Here is a 22111-nt window from a genome sequence, read left to right as displayed (position 1 = left end):
ATAAGGCTTATTTTATTAGACTGCTCAGAAGGTCTCCTTCTGAACAGAGATTAAATCTAAAGTATCCTTTCATACAGCTTCACCCCTTCCAATAGACTTGGTATTTTCAGAATGCCTTTTTGGATGAGGTCCAAGCTCTTGCAGAGAGCATTGTATTGTTTCCAATTTTTGAATACAGGACTTCAATTCATATAGCCCCCATCCACAAGGGATGTAAGGAATGTGCTTTGAAATCTGCTTCACCTCTGAAGGTTGAGGGTGTGCACCTGCATTGGGCCTCATCTCCTTGGATAACTGACAAACATTGAAAGTTTGCTCTGGCCAAGCAGATTATATTTCTGATTTTTGGCCATCTGTTTTCCCTAACAATCAGGTGACTGGGCTCGGAAGATGGAGATGAATTACCATCAGCCAGTGAAATTCTTTAGATTCTCTGCCAGCTCAGTAGTTATCATTGAAGCTTAAACTATGGCCATACTGGAGTGCAGCTGTTGAACACGCTGAATGTGGTGCAATTTGTAGAAGACGTTTAGCTTAGTGTTGTGGAGAGCGCGGAGGGTTGAGGGCTCTTAGAGATGCAGTCGCATTGAAGAACCTTTTTATGCATAGAAAGCTATTTGGCATCCTCTGTTGAGACTGGTTCTTTTTAAAGCTCCTCGTATGCAGACTGTCCTGAAACGAGCACAAACCAGACCATTCAACCTTTTTCCAGTTTGTACTCCCCTTCCTTCCTCCCGTCCCACCCGCATTTGTATTGTGCAGCTTTTTGACTGCATGTGACTGCAATTCCAAGTTAGAAATGTAAATATGCACAGCTGGTGTAAATAAGTGGAGATGCGACTGGATATATAAGCTAAATGAGCACGTCATCTGAATCGGTGTTGATTCAGCACTGAGCTGCTGCAAGCTCACTGCAGCCAGGCATTGGGTAATTTAAATAGACATGAAGCGCAGATGTATAAAACAGCTATGCATGCCTTTTAAGTCCCTTGAGTATGGGCTCTATAGGCTATAAGCAGCACGCAAGCGATTTTTGACATTAAAGTATACAGAATTAATTACCATCATGAATATTAGACAGAGCTGAAGAACAGAAAGCCTTGGTAGGAAGCAAATCCATGTGGCAGTTTCCCTGAAGCAGAAAATTAAATGAAGATTAAAAGGCACCCTTTTGTTACCAGTTGATGTTTGTAGAGATTTACTCTCATCAGTTCTGATTTTTACTTATTTAAATGCTTTACTTAACTAATTTGTTTTTTTTTAAAATGACTTCCAATGTTAGGCCTTGGGTTAACTGGTCTCTGCTGGGTTGACAGTAGAGAGGTTAGTCCAGAGCTCAGCACTCCAGTGTGAGTGGAAGGATGCACTAACTCTTGGTTACTGCTCACTGATCCTCAAGGAAAGCTTCTCCATCAGAGCATAAGAAAAGGAAGTCGGTCATATGGCCCCTTGAGCCTGCTCTGCCATTGAATTAAGATCCTGGCTGATCTGATTGTGGTCTCAGCTCAATGTCCCTGTGACCCTTGACCATCCTATAGATAAAATATCGTTCTGTCTTGGTCTAGAAGAATCTGACTCTGCATCCACAGCTCTCTGGGGGAGAGGATTCTGAATATTTGTGGCCATCTAAGAAATTCCTCCTTGTGTTTTTAAACAGAAACAACCCCTTGTACTGAAACTGTCCCCTGGTTCCAGATTCGCCATCCTCTCACCATTTTGGACATTATTTGAGGACTGGGTGTAGTTCATTTGTGATTCCTCTGTTCTGTGGCTGAGTGGTCTGTCAGATGGTTAAAGTACAGCAAAGCTCTGGTGCCTTTGCAACTACAAAATAGTGGCTGCCTCAGGAGAGGAGCAGAAAAAGACTCCAGTTTCAAAGGAAACCTTACCACATAGTTTTATTTAAAAAAAATAAAAATCAGGGATTCTTATTTTTAATTCTTCCAGATAGAAATTTCTGTGCATTCATTCGATTAGCTGCAAGCAGTTCTCATGTCAACAAAATGTAGCTAATTCTGCAGCCAGCAGTTGAGGAACTTTCAGCATTGTAGATGGGTTCATACGTGAAATAAAGGACTGGAAGAGCTCCTTGAATATTAAATGTGGAAATTGAAAGTGGAAAAAGGGCGTGTAAATATTTAAAGTTTAACCTGTCATCTTTGACAATTACCTAAAACGGATTGCAAAATAATTCATTTATTACAATGAACCTTGTACTCCATTGATTGTTTCACCGGCTAAGTAAAAGATTACCACTTTAAAGTAGCCTTCAGACTCCTTACAGTAAGATTCCTTTGTAAATCTGGCAGTTAAATTATTGTTGTCCTGATGTATTACCGTTGATGGTATGGCAGTATATTGTGGTGTAACTGTCTTCTATTGTGAATTTCCACACGCCAGTTTATTTTGTACACCGCCTTCAAAGAGAAGAGTTTGGGAAATACTTTGTGTACAGACAGTTCCCTCTAAAAAATACCAACTCTACTAAATAATTCAGTTAAACACATTATTTCACAAGCTTGTTCAAATCTGGTCTCCCAATAAGTTATCTGCAAACTTGGCTGAAGGTTATGTCCACAACAGTTTAGTTTCCTTCCCAGTAGGGTTAATCGGCGGGGTGGGGGGGGGGGGGGGGGGGGGGGCAAGAATTTCAATGAATATTTCTATAGTGCCTTTTCCATTTCTTTCAAGACGTTCACTTTATAACAAATGAACTACTTTTGAAATAATCGTGGCTGTTTAATTAATTGGCCAGTTAATTAGTCGGCCTGCTTTGACGAGCAGTATTTTTGTAACGACCAGAATATTTGTACTAGTTATATTAATTGAGGGGTGAATGTATTGGCCAGAACACTTGACATATCTCCGCAGTTCCTGAAGGACTTTTTTTATTATAAGCACAGAAGGAAGAAGATGCAGCCACAGTTTTAAACAGCTTCAAAGTTTAAAATGATCTTGCTCTCTTTTTTCCTTCCAGGTCAATGACTTTCTGTCGGGACGGTCACCTTTGACACTCGCCCTGCGGGTTGGAGATCACATGATGTTTGTTCAGCTCCAGTTGGCAGCTCAGCAGGCTGGCAGCCAGCTCCAGCACAGGCATGTGATAGCTAGTCGGGAGAGTAGTGGAGGGGCAGCTGCCCCCAGCTTTGCCAGTACTCAAGGACTTCACAGGCAAACTGTGGGAGCCTCAAACTGTAACCACATCTCGGCCTGCCAGCAAGCGATGGCGAGCCCCGCCCCTGCGGCCGCGACCACCTGCTTCAGCACAGCTCGCCCGCCCTCGGTAACGGCTGGATCATTTAGGTCACATGGCGCCAGCACGTCAACAGCCAGCCATAACATCGCTGCTTCATCTTGTACTGAGGTATGATGAACTAAACCTGGACTTCTAATAATCTTGGTTCCAACTAAATAATATGGAATGGTGTTGCGTTGTATGCAGCCAAGCAAATCATAAATTTGGTTATCATTTTGTTTTAAAATATCAAAATTATGATTAGGCCATTCAGCTGCTCCGCCATTCAATCCCGGCTAACTTTTTTCAACCCCATTCTCCTGCCTTCTCCCTGTAACCCTTAACCCCTTTACCAGTCAATAACCTATCGATCTCTGCCTTAAGTACACCCAATGATTTGGCCTCCACAGCCCTCTGTGGCAATGAATTCCACAGATACACCACCCTCTGGCTGCAGAACTTCCTTCTCATCTCAGTTGTAAAGGGACGTCCCTTTATTCTCATATCCTAGACTCTCCTACTGATGGGAATGTCCTCTCCGCGCCCACTCTATCCAGGCCTTTCTGTATTCGAATATCCAGTAACCACACTGTGATTGATGGTTTACCTTGGGATAGAAGACATCAAGTGCTCAAATTATCTTCAACATCACTAGGCAAGAGAGGGATTTGTTGTCTGCCAGTCCTCCATACACTCTATTATTGGGGCTGCATAGTGGTGCAGCTAGTAGTGCCACTGCCTGTCAGCGGCAGAGACCCTGGTTCACTCTGACCTCAGGTGCTGTCTGTGTGGAGTTTGCATGTTCCCTCTGATCGTACAGGTTTCTTTCAGAAACTCGTGTTTCCTGCCACATTCCAAAGATGTCTGTGTTGGTAGGTTAATTGGCCACTGTATTTTGCTCCTGGTGTGAGGATTAGTGGTAGAATCTTGTGGGAGATGATGGAAATGTGGGGAGAATAAAAAAGACTAATGTTGAATTAGTGTGTAAATGGGTGGCTGATGGTTGGCATGGACTCTGGGCTGAAGTGCCTATTTCGTTTCTGTACATCTTTATGACTAAATCCTGTGGAGGATCAGATGCTACACATTGCTGATGGAAAAGTAATCTGAACCATGTGTCCATGCTCAGTTGCCCACTTAATGCGGACGTCAAGAATGGTTGAATGGCAGCGGAACCAATGGGTATCTGTGGAACTGCAACTTCACCGTGAACTGACACTTTTGAGGGATACTGGTTGATACAGAAGTTGGAGGCTAGAGGGTTGGAAGAATTGGCGAGAAAGGGAACCTGGTACACAAACAGAAAATCAAAGGGGAAATCCAGTAACATTGTTAATTGTAAATTAAAAATATTATCTGCTCACTCCCCCCTCCCCCCCCCCCACCACCTCCATTTTAAATGCATAGCAATGTTCTTAACATTGCATCAAGTGGCTGTGATTAATATTGGATCTGTTCTGTTGATAAATATTATAGTTTACTTTTTAATGAATTGATCTTAAAAGGAAATATAAGTAACAGTTCTGCCTTTGTTTCAGAATGCAAAAGGAATAGCAAAGTATTTTATTGATGTCTTTTGCTGATAGCCAGGTTCTTGGCAGTGATATCTTCTGGGAATTGTCAGCTGCCTATATGCTGTGCCTGCCAAAAACATTACTGAGTTGAAATTAAGATAATTTATTATAGAGCAGAGCTGTCCCTGATTAGCTATAATGACCAGCTCAGATGGGTCTATGAGAGAACGGAATTGCTTTAACTGGTGATATATAGTTTACATTAGTGTAGACTTGCCCTGTTAATCGGTCCAATTAACCATTGTATACTTGAGACAGTCCAAAACTGTCGAGAGGCAAAGGCGCCAGATTAGGTGCAGTAGTACAATTGCCCACATTGTAGCCAGGCCAGGAAATGCTCTCTTCAGCAGGAAGAAGGGACACATACCATCAGTCAGCTTATCTGTGAGTCTTGTGTTCTCCCAGCTTCCTGCCTTGCATTCCATTAGAGGCAGTTTATCAGTAACAGTGCAAGCCTCACAAAAAAAGGATGTAGGGGGAGGGGATCAAGAAATTGGCATTTGTACATGAAAATTGGGTCACACTGATTTGCTCCTGAGTAATAAGTATGATCCATTAACACTTTCATCGCTTTCTTTCAGCACATTATTCTGTAAATGTTGTGGGGGGGTTTGGCAACTTTATGGAATTGTAATCAATGAGGGACAATAGATAGGACACTGCTTACAATCATACTGCGTATGTACTTTTTAGTTCTCTTATTTGGGTGGTGTTGACATTGAACAATTTCTCTCCCAGGGTGACTGCAGTACAAGAAACACTAGTCCAACTGCTTCAGGCAAGTCTCGGAAACCAGGTGCCATCATCGAGAGCTTTGTTAACCATGCCCCTGGGGTTTTCTCAGGAACTTTCTCAGGTAGTTCAAAGCACTCGGCTTTTGTTCAAATCCTTTCAGCAGTGAAAGTGTATTAAAGTTGTCAAAGAGGGCGGTCGGTGGGGAGTAGGTAGCGTTTGAAAACCATCAGAAATTTGGTGAACTCTAAGCAGCAGTTTTGACTTTAACCATCTCTGTTAATATTATCTATGAAATTGTTGTATTTCTTTCCTTCGTAGAGTCATACAGCATGGAAGCAGGCCCTTCGGCCCAACTTGTCCATGCTGACTGTGTTGCCCAGTGAGCTATTAGTCCTATCTGCCTGCATTTGGCCCATAGCCCTCTAAGGCTCTCCTATCCATGAGCCTAAGCAAATGGCTTTTAAGTGTTGCTGATGTGCCCACCTCAACCACTTTCTGGCAGCTCATTTCAAATATGCATTGCCCTTTGTGTGAAGAAGCTGCCCCTGATGTCCCTTTTAAATTGGGAACTTTTTTCTGCCACTGGTGTATTGTGTAATTTTCAGTTCCCCACGTGAAGTATTCTCCTGAACCTACACTTGTGGCAGTTAAAGGAATTTAATTGGTCACTCTCAGCAGCAGAAGAAAGTGTTCTGGGTTGTCGAGCTATTGCGGTGTGCAATTCTTCCTGTTTGTGGTGTTTGCCGTTAACTTTCCTTTTGTTTTCCTTCCTTCCCAAATCAGGCACTTTGCACCCAAACTGCCAGGACAGCACTGGAAGACCCCGCCGTGACATCACCACCATCCTGCAGATTCTGAACGATCTGCTGAGCGCGACCCGTCACTACCAGGGGATGCCGCAGTCCCTGGCGCAGTTGCGTTGTCAGACACAGTGCGCACCCAGCCCGCCGTCCCCTTCGCCACCTTCCCCAGGCTGCTCCAACAAAACTACCTCCGAAGACACAGCCCAGCAACCACTGCATTCCCTCGTCCAGTGCCAGAGCCAGATCAGGATGTGCAAGTCAAGTGGTGAGTCATCTGCAGCACAGTTTACTGGACTATAAAGGGACTTCCTCAAAACCTGTGATCCTGTGCACGAAATCTTCTTGCACGCTGCCTTTTAAGTCAGTTCGCTCGCTTGGAGTGGTCGCTTGGACCACTTCATAGCTTTGCTCCAAGCAATGACCTCAATATCTCAAAGCAGCAGTTAAATACTTGTAGGGTGTAGTCATTTTTTAATGGAGGAGGCAGACAGCCTAAACTTGCATGCAGTGCATTAACTATATTTTTTTAATACTCATAATTTTCTTTCCATTTTGCCATATTCTTCATTGTAGTAACTTCTTATTGAGTGGTTTTGTTTTGATGTGTTTTACTTACCGTGTGCATATATGTGACCATTATTCAGTGTGTGGGTCTTAATGCTGAGCATTTCCCCCACTTTGTGTGTATGATTCATTGAGGAGCAGGTAGGGCTGGCTATGAGTAGCTTTCCCATTGAGTGGTATGGCATTGCACTGTGAAAGCCCTTTTCTGTCAAGAATTCACATACAAATGTACTTCCAGTGGGTATTGAGGGATTAATCACTTTCAAGAAAGTGAGAGGGCATTTTTCCCTCCCTCCCTGATCGAGAGCTGATTAGGAATTGATCATTCTTGAAACAACAATGGATCTGTTTTTCCTGCTATCCTGCTCCAGCATTGGTGTGAGGAACTACTTCATCTGAGGACATCCTGAGATTGGAACGTTTGAAGTTCATGGTCGTTGGATAAACAGATTGCACCATTAGGGAGTGTAAAAGAGCAGGCAAATAACAAAACTTAATTGTATTAAAAGAATTAAGTTTTGCCCCAGTTTGTGCCATATGATTCATCATGGAGCAAGTAGGACTGGCTATAAATAGCTTCCCCATTGAGCATTGACCCATTTTGAGAGGGATTTGAGTTTCAGTCTGCATTAGGCACCTGGTTTGGAAGTCTCTACCTCCCTTGTGTATGGACTATAAAATTTGGCCAGCGTTTGTGTTTCAGACAGTTACTCTGGTGTATCTGCTGGAACTGTGTGTCCAAGCAGAGAATGAGAAAAGAGAAATCCAGCCCCAACAGTCTAATTGCTGCCAATATTTAGAGTAGTGTAAAGAAGTTTGCAGATTGAGGTGGTGGAGAAGAAAGCCCTTCAATGCGAAGTGTGGCTAAGGGACTGAGAGTTGACTGGGTCGGGGGTGGATTGTTGGCAGTGAATGTATGCGGTCACGTTAAACTGGCTCAAATGGGGCTTAATGCATTTGAGAACAGGATGTTCATTTAAACGTTCTCTGCTTGATGGGTTTCTTTTCAGTGTATTCTTACCAGAGGCTGTCACTGTATGGCACAGTAGCGTAGTGGTTAGCGTAATGCTATTACAGCGGCAGTGACCTGGGTTCAATTCCTGCCGCTGCCAGTAAGGAGTTTGTACGTTCTCCCGTGTCTGCGTGGGTTTCCTCCGGGTGCTCCAGTTTCCTCCCACATTCCAAAGACGTATGGGTTAGGAGCTGTGGGCATGCTATGTTGGCGCTGGAAGAGACACATTCTTAGCAATGCAAAAAGACGTATTTCACTGTGTGTTTTGATGTACATGTGACTAATATCTTGTATCTTGAGCAAAGACTGCTAGGCAATAGTGGTAGCATGTGATTTTCTTGTGCTACAACAGCTGTTGATAAAAGTCGAACCGGATAGAACAGCCGTCACTTGGGAGCCAGAGGAATTAACAAGGATAGGTACCTCGGGAATGCTGTAGCATTACTTTGGCCATAAGTGGGGCCTGTCTGTACCTGGGCTGCCTTTTTTTTAAAGGTTCAGCAGCTTGTGAAGGTTTCTCTGCTTCATGGCTGTAATTATCAGCTTTTTGAAACATCTGTCACCTGAAGTGAGTGGAGGGCCTCTTAATGTAATTCGCTGACTTCATGCTGAAAGTATATCACTCAGCATAAACCATACAGAAATTTATGAAAGAGAATTTGTTGTAGTTTCGCCCCCCCCCCCCATTTCTTTGAGGAGTCTTTTGTATTTTTTCTCTTGCTATTTAAAGACCCAAACAAGGCACATACTATTCAGACAAATGTGGAGATAGCTGACATTGTAGTAGATGAGGTCAGTAGCTTGGAACAGAATGAGGAAATTGCAGGAGAGGCCATTGACTGCAGCACACACAGCCATGAATTATTTAAATCCTCTTGAAATAGTTTACAATGATGCTTTTGCAGTCAGAGCAGCAGCATAGTCACAGCCATGCACTGTTTTTTTTCCCTCCTTTTATTTATAGAAAGAATTCTGAGCCTAATTATTTCTTGGTATTAAAGAGTATTCATTGGATTTTCTCCACTGTGGCTTAAATCTAAAATCGGGTCACGCTCTGACCACCTCCTGGTTTTCTGTTCATGCCGAGTCTCAAGTGTTGTATTTTATCTGAGTTGTTTGTATGTGGCATTTCATGTTATTTCTTAATTTTGATGGCGCCCTATTTCTTGTAATCTGTTGTTACTGGCTTCTCCATCTCCTCTGATCTTGAATGAAAATCTATTTTTATCATTACTAAAGCTACCTGCATAAAGTCTGTGTCTGACAACCTTCCCCCGCTGCCCTTCTACTTCTCCCTCCCCCCACCCCAGTATCTCCATCATTCACTAGAGAACTCAAAATTGTCCAAGAATTGAATACTGCTGCTATCTGAGGAAGATTTTTGCCTGATTTCTCTTGTGTACTAGATATGAGTAAAAGCCTGTCATCTGACAAGATAATCTGTTCCTCTCTCTCCAAGTTTCTTCCTCCAACCTTCCAACAATATTTAAGTCGAACCTGGTCCACCATCTTTATGACCTCAAACCTCCAGCACATTTTATCGTCCTTAGAGTTTACCTCTGCAGCCTTTGGGTATTTCAAAGAAATAACTGACTGTGTTTGACCTAAGCAATACCTCCTCTATTCAACTATGTCTGTATCCTTCAGGTGCAGTAGGCAGAGACTCTTCTGTCTCTGTCCCTTAGCAAGACGTGTTCTTTCATGTTTACTTGGGTTTTGAACAGTTGGGGAGAAGTGAACCATAGGAGGAAAGCTATTTCAATAACCTACAATGGTACCAGATTACACACCCTAAGAACACACAAGTGAATCAGCTCCAAAAAAGTTGATCATATCTCACTTTGTTGCTGCAATCGGTAGCAAAACTACAAGATTAGTGGGGTCATTAAACCCAATGATAAGGAAACAGAGTCCAATTCCCACCTCATGAAATATCATTTGTAGCAACTGCCTCTGAAAGTAGACCTTGAGGCAATGCTTGTAGATTAAGATACAGCAGATGGCTGTGATTCTCCCCCTATGCAGTGACGAAGAACTGTGTGCCCATCCCAATGACATTTGGTTTATAAGATATTACGAGCCCAGATTGACCTGGGGTAGGTCCGTCAGAAGTGCCGGCATGAAGGTGAAAGATCTGCCGCCGAAGAAATTTACAAGGGTTGGAGCGTGGTGTAATGCTACTTTAACAATTAGATTTTGACTGATTCAGAACCATGGGTACTGTTCTGGCATATTTTTTGGAAATTGCAAATACTTGTTTTATCATTGCACACATTTGAAGAGCTGTAACAATAGAATAAGGAAGAGAAAGTAGCCCCTTTGCAAGAAAAAAAACAGTTGTTTGCCTGAAACGCATCTAGCAGAAAAGTTATTGCCTGTATTTTAAAATGCAACCAATTTAGGCTCTAGTTTGCATTTCACATGCCAGCAAAGGTTTTTTTTTGTGTGCTGGCGTGACAGGAATTGAATGGTGAGAGAAGGGGGTGGGGGGGGGGTGGTGGGAGAAAACAATGAAGCACTTTTCATCAGTTTTGTTTCTGACAGATGTGGAGAGCCTGCAGGGAATAGGTTTATCAGTATTTGCATTCTTTCCGCCCACACGGCAGGCAGTTGCGTTGAAGGAAGGTGGTGCTCACAGGGTGGGGTGTGGGGGTGGAGGAGGTTGTGGGCGGTTGGGACAGGAAGATGTAGGCCATTGCATATGGTTAACTGTGCTATACCTTGTGGTTTCCACCTTGTTTTTGTTCCAGGTATTTGCTCAACTACCATAGTGCCTTAACATTAACACCTGTTAACTTCAACTAGTTTTGGTGTGGCTTGTAACTCTGTGCAGAAACCCCTTAGTTCCTCATACTTGCTTGAGCAGGGATGTACGCGGTAGAGGACAAAAGTGTAATAAAGGCATAATTGCAGGTAACAACTTCCTTCCCATTTCCCTCTCACCACCATTCATATATTCATAGGCACACACATTAGGTCTTGCCCTAATTGCATAGATTTTTTTTATTCTGCACATCTGAAGGCAGAAAATAAATAATTTGTGGATTGTTTTAACTGCTGCTAATTATTAAGCGGTATTGAGTGATATTTCAGTCCTACTTAGATTGCTGATGAACACGAGGACCTCTTTGTCACCGCTGTCAGATTTCTGTTGTGCATTATCAAACACTGCCAGGTATTTTTAAACCTTTGGTGGCCTGAAAGGAAATTGCCTTTTTTAGTAACAGTTTAATTGATGCTTTCTGCTCTGAAGGGAGTACGAGCAGTTTGCATCTGGAGGAAACTGTCATTGTACATGATTTAATGTATTTTGTTGCACGATAGGAGGTTCAATGCCTCACTATTGAGGTTAGTCTGGTCAACTTGGCTGAACATGTTCATCCAACTTTACCAACTAAACCTTGGAATAGTAACCCATTGTTACTGTATTTGGGATACTTAAACCAATATCTTGTCTTCTCAGCTGGATGCAAGAGATCTTGTGAAATATGAGGTGTCTTGCCACTTAACCAAACAAAATTGTACAATCTGGACCTTGCTGTGCTTTCAGTTGGTTTACTGTATTTGTAAAATGGCAGCATATCAAAAATGATTTGAAATAAAACAGAATGCTTAAGTCAGCGAGTCCGGTTGCATCTATGGAACGTGAAACAGTTAATGCTTCTGGTCTGGGTCTCCCATCAGAACTGAATCCTGCACCTGAAAAGTTAACTATTTCTTTTTCCACTTTTTTAAATTCTTGGTGTTTTTGTTTTAGATAATCCAGCATCTGCAAGTTTTTGCTTGTCAAATATTGTAATGTGGCTTGGGATGTGCAGTAGATGTGATCAATTTCTGTATGAGTGCATACTTTTCCTGATGGTCCAGTAACAGCCATGAACAGGCTTGTATATAACTGGCCATTTGGTGAGATAATTTGTCATTCTGTAAACAGCCAAATAATGATGAGACAGTTGCTGCCGTTATAGAAGGCAAAGTCTACAACAGGAAATGGCTTCCTCTCTTTTATTTTTAAACTTCAAGAAGGACTTGCCCAGAATGTGATTCTGAAGTGCACTCCTGAATAAGAGTAATGAAATCATTTTGATTGCATGGAATTTGAAAGGGAAATTAATGTTTTCATAAGCCTCTGGAATGTAATCTTTCCAATCTTTCTCTGCCCATCTGCCATTCAGAGTAAATGGTTAAAATGTGAATAGTGATATGTGAAAATTGTGCATCTTATGACAATTTATAGAAGGGAGTTGCAAGTCAAGATAAGGACTGAACGTGAGGCACCAATTTAAAATTGTGCATTTGTGGAATCCGGCAGAGGGGAGATGTCTAGGTGATTCTTTCAGAAGGTGGAAGGAGTTTAGTGAGAGTGACTGAAAGTGTCCCACTAGGAGTGAAGCAACAGGCCCTATTCCACACTTCTGAGCCTTGCACCAGTTCTTTTCAAACAGCAAAATCCAAATATTGGCATTCACTTGCCTTTGGCTGCACTGTTTAAATGTGAGGGAGCAACACAGCTTGTTTCATGAAAACTGTGTTTGACTCCAGTGGGACCTGGTACACAAGTGGCAATCTTTCTGTATCTTGACCAATTTGTATATTGGTTTGACAAATGATTCCAGCAGTCTATATAATAACCATTGGTTAGTCTCAGGGCTGGACTTAACACTGGTCTTGTGTGGCAGTTGCAAACACTGCTTTTTAGAAGCAGACCATGGATCCTGATCAAGAGCAGAGAAATTGGTTGGCCTTCCCTTCTCTTATTTGGGTTGCAACCAATTTGCAGGGTTCCCAGAGCTGTCCCAGCTGCAATCGGCTAGCTCAAAGGCTTTGATTGGAAATTCCACCTGGGCTGTGCTGGGCTTGAGATTCAGTGAATAAACCAGCTGAGTCACTGCAAAAGACAAGAGTCAGAATATTAGCCTGGGATAATTCTACAAAAAGGGCCAAGCATTGTTCATAAAAGCTTTCCAAAATGCCAAATTTGTTTGTTAATCTATTCCTTGCTCAAGGATAATGGAAAACAAATACAATATTTCTATAAGATGCCATTTTCACAATGGGAAAAAATTGGAAATGAGTATTAATGTGTTCCTACATCCTTCGAACAAACTAAAAGCACATCAAGTAGTGTTGAGGCATGGAGGTGCTGCTGGTTCTTTGAATTTCCATTAACGTATATTCTATCAAAGAAAGATCTGTAGGAGCCATAGGAATAACCTTTAGCTCTCTGTTCCCATGGTAATGAATGAATGCACTAGCACTGATGTTTAATCAATACAATTCCCATGAGTTTCTAATGCAAGATTGATCTTCTCTAATGTACTGGCATTATTTAATTCCATTCAGTGGGGTGTAGCAAGATCTTTTGAAATGACTCTGTTTTCTATGACTAATGCATCCTCATTTACAGTTGGGCTTTTAACCCCTTTTGGGCTCGTTAGATCCAATATATTCCATTGAGATTAAAGGCCAATGCTTGAGAAACAACCCAATTAATAAAGGCAAGTCAGTAGAATCGAGAACTTCCAAAGATTCTGGGCAGTGAACTAAGAACCAAAATGTAGAAAAACAACAAAAAAAACAACAAACTGTTGTTTTTAAGTTTATTTATGAAAGCCCAACATTTATTAGCCATTCCTAATTGCCCTTGAGAAAGTGGTGGTGAGTCGCCGCCTTGAGGTGTTGCCTGCCTTCTGGTGAAGGTTCTCCCACAGTGCTGTTGGATTGGGGGCTCCAGGATTATTTGGACCAAGTGACAATGGAGGAACAGCAATATATTTACAAGTCAGGATGGTGTGCAGTTTGGAGTATTATTGGCAGATGCTGACATTACCATGTGATTGTAGTCCATACCCTTCTATTACAGAGGCTGTATGGTTGGGAAGTGCCATCAAAGTAGCCTTGGCGAGTAACTGCAGTGCATTTTGTATACACTGCAGCCACTGTATGCCAGAGTCCAAAGTAGACAGATCTAATAATGATATAAAAAATCAATCATAGAAACTTTGTTCTTTAAAACATAATTGTGATTAGCAGATGTATTCCAGCTGTGTAGTAAGAGACCTGGCTAATTCCAATAATTAAGCATATTAAGTGGTCATAGTGATTTATTTGAAATTACCCTAATTTCTGAATTCAAGCCCATGAAACAGGCCCTTCGGCCTAACTTGTCCATGCCAATCAAGATGCCCATCTAAGCTGGTCCATTAGGCCCATTATCCCTCTAAATCTTTCCTGTCCAAGTGCCTTCTAAATATTGTTAATGTACCTGCTTCAACCACTTCATCTGGTATCTCATTCCATATATGGAAAAAGTTGCCTCTCGGGTTCCTATTAAATCACTCCCCTCACCTCAAACCTATGCCATTTTAGCTCTTGGTTCCAACCCCGGCAAAAAAGACTACATTCCCTCATGATTTGAATATAATACAACTCACAGGTATGAAAAGATGTTCCCATCTTGTAGCTCTGGCAGCTTGTTCCACATATGCACCACCCTCTATTACCCTTTCAGGTCCCTTTAAAATCTTTCCCCTCTCACCTTAGACCTATGCCCTCTAGTCAGAGTTGCCAGACATCCAGTATTGCATTGGTGATCTGTCAACCCCCCTCCCCCATCTTCCCTCCACTGCTAACTGAACAGGTTGGGTAGGGTTCTGTATTCTTTGGCGTTTAGAAGAGGTGATGCTATTGAAACATAAGGCCCTAAGGGGGTATTATAGGGTAGATGTCATGGTAGTGTAGTGGTTAGCGTAATGCTATTATAGCACCAGCGACCCAGGTTCGATTCCACTGCTGTCTGTAATGAGTTTGTACGTTCTCCCCGTGTCTGCGTGGGTTTCTTCTGGGTGCTCCGGTTTCTTCCCACATTCCAAAGATGTACAGGTTAGGAGCTGTGGGCATGTTATGTTAGCGACACTTGCGGGCTGCCCCCCAGCATGTTCTCAGTATCGCAAAAAAGATTCCTTTCACTGTGTGTTTCGATGTACGTGTGACTAATAAATAAATATCTTAATTCCTTCTTTCACTGCAGGCGATCGACTGAGACAGACAGAAAACCGTGCTACACGTTGCAAAGTGGAGCGCCTGCAGCTGCTGATGCAACAGAAGAGAATGCGTAGGAAGGCTCGGCGGGACGCCAGAGCGCCATATCAGTGGCTGCCTAACCGTAAGTCCAGCCGGACGAACAGCAACAGCAGCGTATCTAGTGATGGCAGCCTAGACTTGGACTTTGATGACTCTGTATGGAAGCCTGAAGTCAAAGCTGATATCAAGTCTGAATTTGTTGTGGCATAGACCTACCTGGCAAGGGGCGTAATTTAAAAAAAATAAGCAGGACTTCACTTTTGATTTCAGCGACCAAATGTACTCTGAGCAAACGTCTGGTGGTTGCAAATGGAATATACAGAAGATGGAGAGAGACTTTAAAATGTGGTCTTCTGAAATCAGGACTGTACATCTGAAAAACATTTAGTTCCCACAAAACACGAATGCCGTCTGCAGTTCAAGGTGGAGAAAGTCACATGATTAAGTGGATCTAACAAACAGTAGTTGGTGTGTCTGCAGTAACAACAAATGGCTGCCTTACAAAATGGTCAATTATGACGGAGATCAGAGAAGATTTGGCATGTCAGGACATGGGAATGCCTTTCCTCTTGATGATAAAAGCTGCACAGTAAAGCTGCTTGTTGCCATGGTTGCACTGTTTTTTTTCACGCAAAGGTAGCAGGAGCGCTGCAATTGCAAAAGTGCCTCCTTTGCCTCATTGAGAAGGAGGGTGGTGTATACTTTTATCATAAAGGAAAGAAATGAAGTCTTTTTAAAAATCCATAAATAATACTGTATGTAGCATTGTTCACCAACACTCTGAAAGCATTTAGTTACTGAAATTTTGCACAATTATTAACAGTGTGACAACAGGTAGCTTTCATTTGAGTGAGTTTGTCCAGTGGTGACTGCACGTGTCCATGGCGACAGGTGCCTGACCCTGTGGAAGCTATTGACTTTGGAGACGAGAACAGTGGGTATTGCTCTTCATCCTATTTATGATGCCCAATGTCAAACGGGAAAGGATTAAATTGCTGACATGAGTAGAACTGTTCTGGTGAGAGTGTGACGTTAAATTTGGTCACTTTCACCCTGCTGTTTTGGGAAGGGGGCTGGGAATCTCTACAAAGGGAGGCAGAATAAACCTGTTTTAATCGGTAATTTTTCCTACACGACTGAGCCAGATCATTTAGAGGTACACTTGTGGTACAGTACAAGCTAATGTAGACTGTAGATAAATTGCAAGATCCATTATTCAAGTTATCTCTTCTTGCTATCTGCAAACCACATCTTGGACTTGCCAGTGGATGGAAGCTTTGTTTAGTGCAGTCCGAGTGATGGACATTGACTTAGGCCTGGGAGCAAAGGTAATTATATAACGCAGGCCGTGGGGTTGACATAAGACTTCCTACTTTGCTTGACCCAATGTGAGTATTATGATTTAGTCCAATGGTACAAGTTTTAATTTTCCAAGAAAATAGGCAGAAGTCCCCACCAATTTTTTATATATATATAACAAATTTTACATGTTGATGTGTGTGCACAGAAAGAACAGCATGTGTAGTGGGGTGGAGTGTTTAAATCAAAACTTGTTGCATAAGCCTGCATACCCCTCTAGAAATTCAGTACCAAAAGCTATCGGCTGTTTGAAGAAACGGCCCAGCATTCTCAAACTGCAAAGGTTAGCTTGGTGCTCTGTAGTAGGGCCCAGTTGGAGATGAAGTTTGAATATGTGGCATTTGTTGACCACAGTGCAAAGTGCAGTGTGTGAGGTGTGTTCCTTTTATTTTAAAAGAATGTTTTCAAAACAATTGGCACTATACTTATCTGGCAATGTAGCCAAATTAAAATCTGTATCTGAAGTACCCAAGGTCCTACTGTTGCAATACTGTGATGTCACAACCCAGTCTCTTCCTCACCAGTGTTAGGAACACAAGTGCCTTTTTGATCCCAAGTCTACTTCTGTGTCCTTGGCCTCAGCTGGGAGAATTTCCCCCTATCCCACTCGTGCTCTTACTTACAGTCTATGGAAAGGCCAGTGCTGCATTCCTCCCCTCCCCACTTTTCTCTCTGTCTTCCTATTGTCAATGTGTTTCCCTGTCTTTGTCATGGAATTGAGATTTGTTTACGCTTGCTACTGTACAAAGAAAAATGTTATAACACTCTACTCCAAGCTTCATTTAGACGTAAATAGGCTGTGCCTCCATTACGTGTGCAGTTAAGACCCTGCAAGGCCATTGTAGTGTATCAAAATGTGCCATCTGGACCTGTCTTGTCCTGTACCTTTGTGACTAGGCACACGTTACAATGTCCCACTTCTGTTTGTGATCTTCCTGCTCGTATTTACTGTAGGTTTTTTATATATAAACATATATATTTAACTGACTTTGTACTGTGTGCTTTCCATTGTGCCCCTATCCTGGTTTTAAAGAAAAACGTAAAGAAGCATTAATTCACCAATTTGTTGGTGAGGATTAAATGTATGAACACCTCATTTAAATATTCTGTATTCTTGTAGCCAATTTTAAAAAAAAAGATACAATGTTCTAGCTAGGCTGGTGTAGCACAAATGTGACTGTATTAATTTATAAACCAAAATGGTGACTGTGAACTAGGTATTTATTTGTGCTTTTGAAAGTTTGGGGGTGGGGGGGGGAAGCGACGTCACAGTTTGAACACGGCCAGGGTTGATGCAATCTCCTTCATGGAATCTGCACCAGTTTCCATAGTTATAAGCAATACATTTCATTGTGACTTGGAATGGGCCTTGTAGTTCACTTGGGTTGGGGTTGGTTAAATATAACCAAAATATTATTGTCACTTGGGATTTTGCATTTACCTCTGCCTTATACACTTGGCAAGACAAGAGGGTTGACAGATTGTCATCCTAAGCATTGGAATGAAGCAGAAAACAGTAAATTATGTATTGGTATGTAGATAAACTTACATGCATGTATCATTAGGACTTGACAATGGTTTGTGGGACATACAGTAATTGGTTGTTATGTGGTAATCTGAACATGTACAAACTTGTATTAGGTTTTTGTATAGCATTGGAGGAAAAAAAGCAACTCCACAGGTATAAATAATAATAAAAGACCAAATGTTGGTGATAAACATACTTTTCATGTTTTGTGTTGCTTTATTATCACCGACTTTATTGTTCAGTTGTTCTAACTTCTGCTTGAAGGTCCTCTCCAAACATTTTTTTTTTACATTTTCTGTCAAGGCAATGTTGGAGAGGCCATTCTCCTGTTCTGGTACAAGATACTTCTCCTGTATTGGTTACTAATGGATAACCAAAGGCAAAAAAATTTTTTTATTAAGATTTGTCACATGTACATCGCAACTCATAGTGAAATGCACCTTTTACGTAGAATGTTCTGGAGGCAGCCCGCAAGTGTTGCCACACTTCCAGCACCAACATAGCATGCCCACAGCTCCTAACCCGTACACCTTTGGAATGTGGGAGGAAAGTGGAGCACCCAGAGGAAACCCACGCAGACACGGAGAACATATGAACTCCTTACAGACAGTGGCCAGAATTGAACCTGGGTTGCTGGTGCTGTAATAGTGTTACACTAACCAACTAATCATAGGGAAGCTCAGCTGGTCAGGCTGCATCTGTGGAAAGAGCAGCAGTTAATGTTTTGGATCTGCAACCCTTTAGACCCAAAATGTTGAGAGTTTCTCTTTCCACAGATGCTACCTGATGTGCTAAGTTATCCCAGCAATTTTTTTTATTACAGATTTCCAGAATCTTCACTTTTTTTGATAAGTGATAATTATTTTACAGATGTCTTATTCCCACAGACTTAAATTCCATAACAAAAGTTATCACAAAGAAAAAGATGCAAACCGTACCTGAAAATCAGTACTTCTATTCCATGGAATTCTGATTTAATCTTTGATTCTCCTTGTTCCAGTTTCTCCAATGGTTTGATTGTGATCTTCAACACTTTATTCTCAAGTAATCTCAGACAAACCTTTAATTGGCCTTGGTTCACAAGAATACAGAACAACTACATCTCTCTGCCTTAACCAGAGACAGAACTAAATCTTTTTTTAAATGGGAGTGGTCGGAGGATCAGAAAATGGGGCAAACCAGATAGTTTGGTCCGAATATGCACTAAACAGGGACTTTGTTTTGGGGCAGATATTCTGTCTGATCTTTCTCCATCAAGAGCACATGCCCTGGGCAGTTTGCTGTGAATCCTTCCCTTTGTCCCTTGAACTACCTTGTAGAACATACTTCAAATCTTGCTGGAAGACGTGGAATTTGTCGTATTTCTGGCTCACTTTGGAACTGAAGATGTTCCTGTAATGTCTTCCCTTTAAGCTTGGTTTGGGGGTGGGGCGGGTGGAGAGAGGCAGACAGGTGCAATGTGTTTTCAGTAATGGTATTCCATCAGACAGACTAGTCTGGGCACCTCTGTTGCAACTTTGCCAGCACTAGCCACCAAGCGTAAACATGCTATCTCATTACTGGCATTTTGAGATGAGATTAAAATCCCTCAGTTTATGTTAAACTCCACCTTGCTCCAAATTGGGCCAATTGGAATTGGCCTTTATTGCATCATGGACCCCCATATATCTGTTGAAGATGCACAAAGTTCATTCATTGAACTGGAGCCAAAAAGCCCTTACAAGTCATCACACCTTGCCTCTGATCATTTTATAAAAAAACTGTAATAATCTTAAATTCGCCTGTTAAAGGTGGAGGACCTATTATTTCTCAACTATTATCACCATACTTCAAATTCCAGATTACTTGAGTCATGAATGCAATGATTGATTTCCCAGTACTCGTCTTTAGAAAGTAAAAGTTAGTCGTCTTCTTGCTATATAATATTTAAATTAGAAATGTTTCCATTCCTCAACTTTGTTAATATGTAATGAATGCAATAAGTGATGTGTTAATAAGAATTTTATTTTTGTCCTTTGCATAAGCAGCAATTTTCTCCGGGTGTAATCATTCTTGTGTTGCAGGGATCAAGAATTGTTGATGTTTGTCTAGAAGTTGGCAGACTGTGGGAGTTTGGCTTTGCGATATCCCCATTTCCCTCTAACTGGCAGTGACATGGCCGTACTGAAATGAAAGCTAGGAGTTTAAGTGCTTGGGTTAGAAATTTAGACCATGGAACTTCCCAGGGTACCAATGCTCAATACAAGAGGGCATGGCTTTAAGGTAATGGGTGGGAAGTTCAAGGAAGATGTCAGAGGGAGGTTTTTCACCCAGAGAGTGGTTGGTGCATGGAATGCGCTGCCTGGGATGGTGGTGGAGGCTGATACATTGGTCAAGTTCAAGAGATACGGAGGAATTTAAGATAGAGGAATATGTGGGAGGAAGGGATTAGATAGTCTTAGGAGTGGTTTGAAGGTCGGCACAACATGGTGGGCTGAAGGGCCTGTATTGTGCTGTATGGTTAACTGCTTCCCAACACAATGCACTGAAATCCACCCCTAGATATGTTGGGGGGGGGGGGGGGGGGTGGAGACTTTGTAAATAGTTGAGGAGATACAAGAAGAGAAAAGGATATGAAATTGTGGAGAAGAAGCAATTTGTGTCAGAAGTTAATAAAGAAAAAGGATCTTCCCTTCAGAGCATTTGGAAGAGGAAGTCATTTCTCTCAGGGCTTAGTCTAAGACAGTTTCTATAAACTGTGTACGTCAATGATTTGCATATAAAGCTTTGATGCACACATTTATATTAAAATAAGAGGCATTGTATATAATTTTTAGGAAGCAAAATTATAAACTCCATCTCCACCAGAACCCGCTTTACGTGCAAACCCAGAGGATGCAACAGCTGTCATTTTACCTCTTCACCTCTCCTAATCCAGGGACTTCAAAAGTCCTTCAAAGTGAAACAATTCATTTACTCTTCCAAATCGGTCTATTGTATTCAGTACTCACAATGCAGTCTTCCCAACACTGGAGAAATTTTGGGGGCTCCTTTGTGGAACACCTCCGTTCTTTCTGTGTGTCTGATTGCCTGTCACTTCAGTTCACTATCCCACTCTGACCTTCCTGTCATTGTACTGTTCCAAGAAAACCCAATGTGAAGTCAAGGAACCGCAACCCATCCTTCAGCTGGGCACATTGCAACCCTTGTGACTCAACATTCAATTTCAGATAACCAGCCTTTCCTGTTTGTATCAGACTGGCCAGTTCCAATGAAATGTAATGTCATCCACACTAAAAGAGGGATTTTAATGAAGTAGAGATTCTGGAATACTGACACTAGCTTACTGCATTTTATTGTAAATAATACGAGAGTGATTTGAAATATAAAAAAGTAAGTTTAATTAGAATGAAGGAGTCATTTCATAAAGTTCTTTAAAATTGTGTAGCTATGGGACAGAACAATTTGTTTCCAGTGAGTGAGGGGTTTAAGAATAAGGCCACATAAATATAAAATTGAAAAAGCTTGAAGATCGAGAGCAGAAGCAACTATTTTTATATCGAGTATGTGAAATGCAATAAGGGAGTTGGTGATTGAGGAAATATTTAAGGACAGGTTAAATAGATGAAGAATACAGAAGGGCTGAGTGGCTATGACATTAGCTTATGTGCTGGCTAAGCCTTAACATGAAAGGTCATCAGCTTGAAACATTAAACTCCATTTCTCACTCCTCAGATGCTGTCTGACTTGCAGAGTAGTTCCAACAATTTTTGCTTTTATTTCCAACATCCTCAATATTTCCACCATCCTCATATTTTGCTTCTGCATTTAATGTGAGTAGTTTGGACCAAATATTTTGTTTCATATTGCAATGTCTATGTATTTCAGTTGGCATGGTATTATAGTACTAAATGCGCAATGTGGTTGTGTGACTCCAAGAAATAGTCAGGGAGGAGATGATGCACTTGCCATAACTCTTCCCCACCATTTTGTCCCAGCTCACCACTGGGGAAGGTCCACTTCCCTTGCTCAAGCTGATGATCTAGGACAATTAATGTCATCCAGCAGATTGGAGACCAGGAATTAAATCTCGAACCTGTTGCTCTCCAGGCCTTCATACCAAATCTCATGCATGATACCAACTAAGGCATAGGAAACTATCAAAATTCAGGGTTTTTTTCCTGCTCCAAAGGTGTTGCAATGTTATTGGAGTATTATTCCAAGGCTGCCAGCACCATC

The 22111-nt window shown here is 41.7% G+C and overlaps 1 protein-coding gene across 1 annotated transcript in view; it reads left to right on the top strand.

Moving 5' to 3' along the window:
- Window positions 1–18088, top strand: part of midn (midnolin) — a 30977-nt gene extending 12889 nt beyond the window's left edge. Inside the window, exons 5-8 of the mRNA XM_052037515.1 lie at window positions 2978–3364; window positions 5548–5665; window positions 6328–6612; window positions 14954–18088. Coding sequence (XP_051893475.1) covers window positions 2978–3364; window positions 5548–5665; window positions 6328–6612; window positions 14954–15216 — 1053 coding nt within the window. The 3' untranslated portion in view covers window positions 15217–18088. The remainder of the gene's footprint in view (window positions 1–2977; window positions 3365–5547; window positions 5666–6327; window positions 6613–14953) is intronic.
- Window positions 18089–22111: the final 4023 nt, after the last annotated feature.

Source organism: Pristis pectinata, chromosome 24, assembly GCF_009764475.1.
Source record: "Pristis pectinata isolate sPriPec2 chromosome 24, sPriPec2.1.pri, whole genome shotgun sequence".
In the NCBI taxonomy this organism is placed as follows: domain Eukaryota; kingdom Metazoa; phylum Chordata; class Chondrichthyes; order Rhinopristiformes; family Pristidae; genus Pristis; species Pristis pectinata.
The sequence above is the reverse complement of the archived record's forward strand: the minus strand, read 5'-3'. Positions and strand labels throughout refer to the sequence as shown.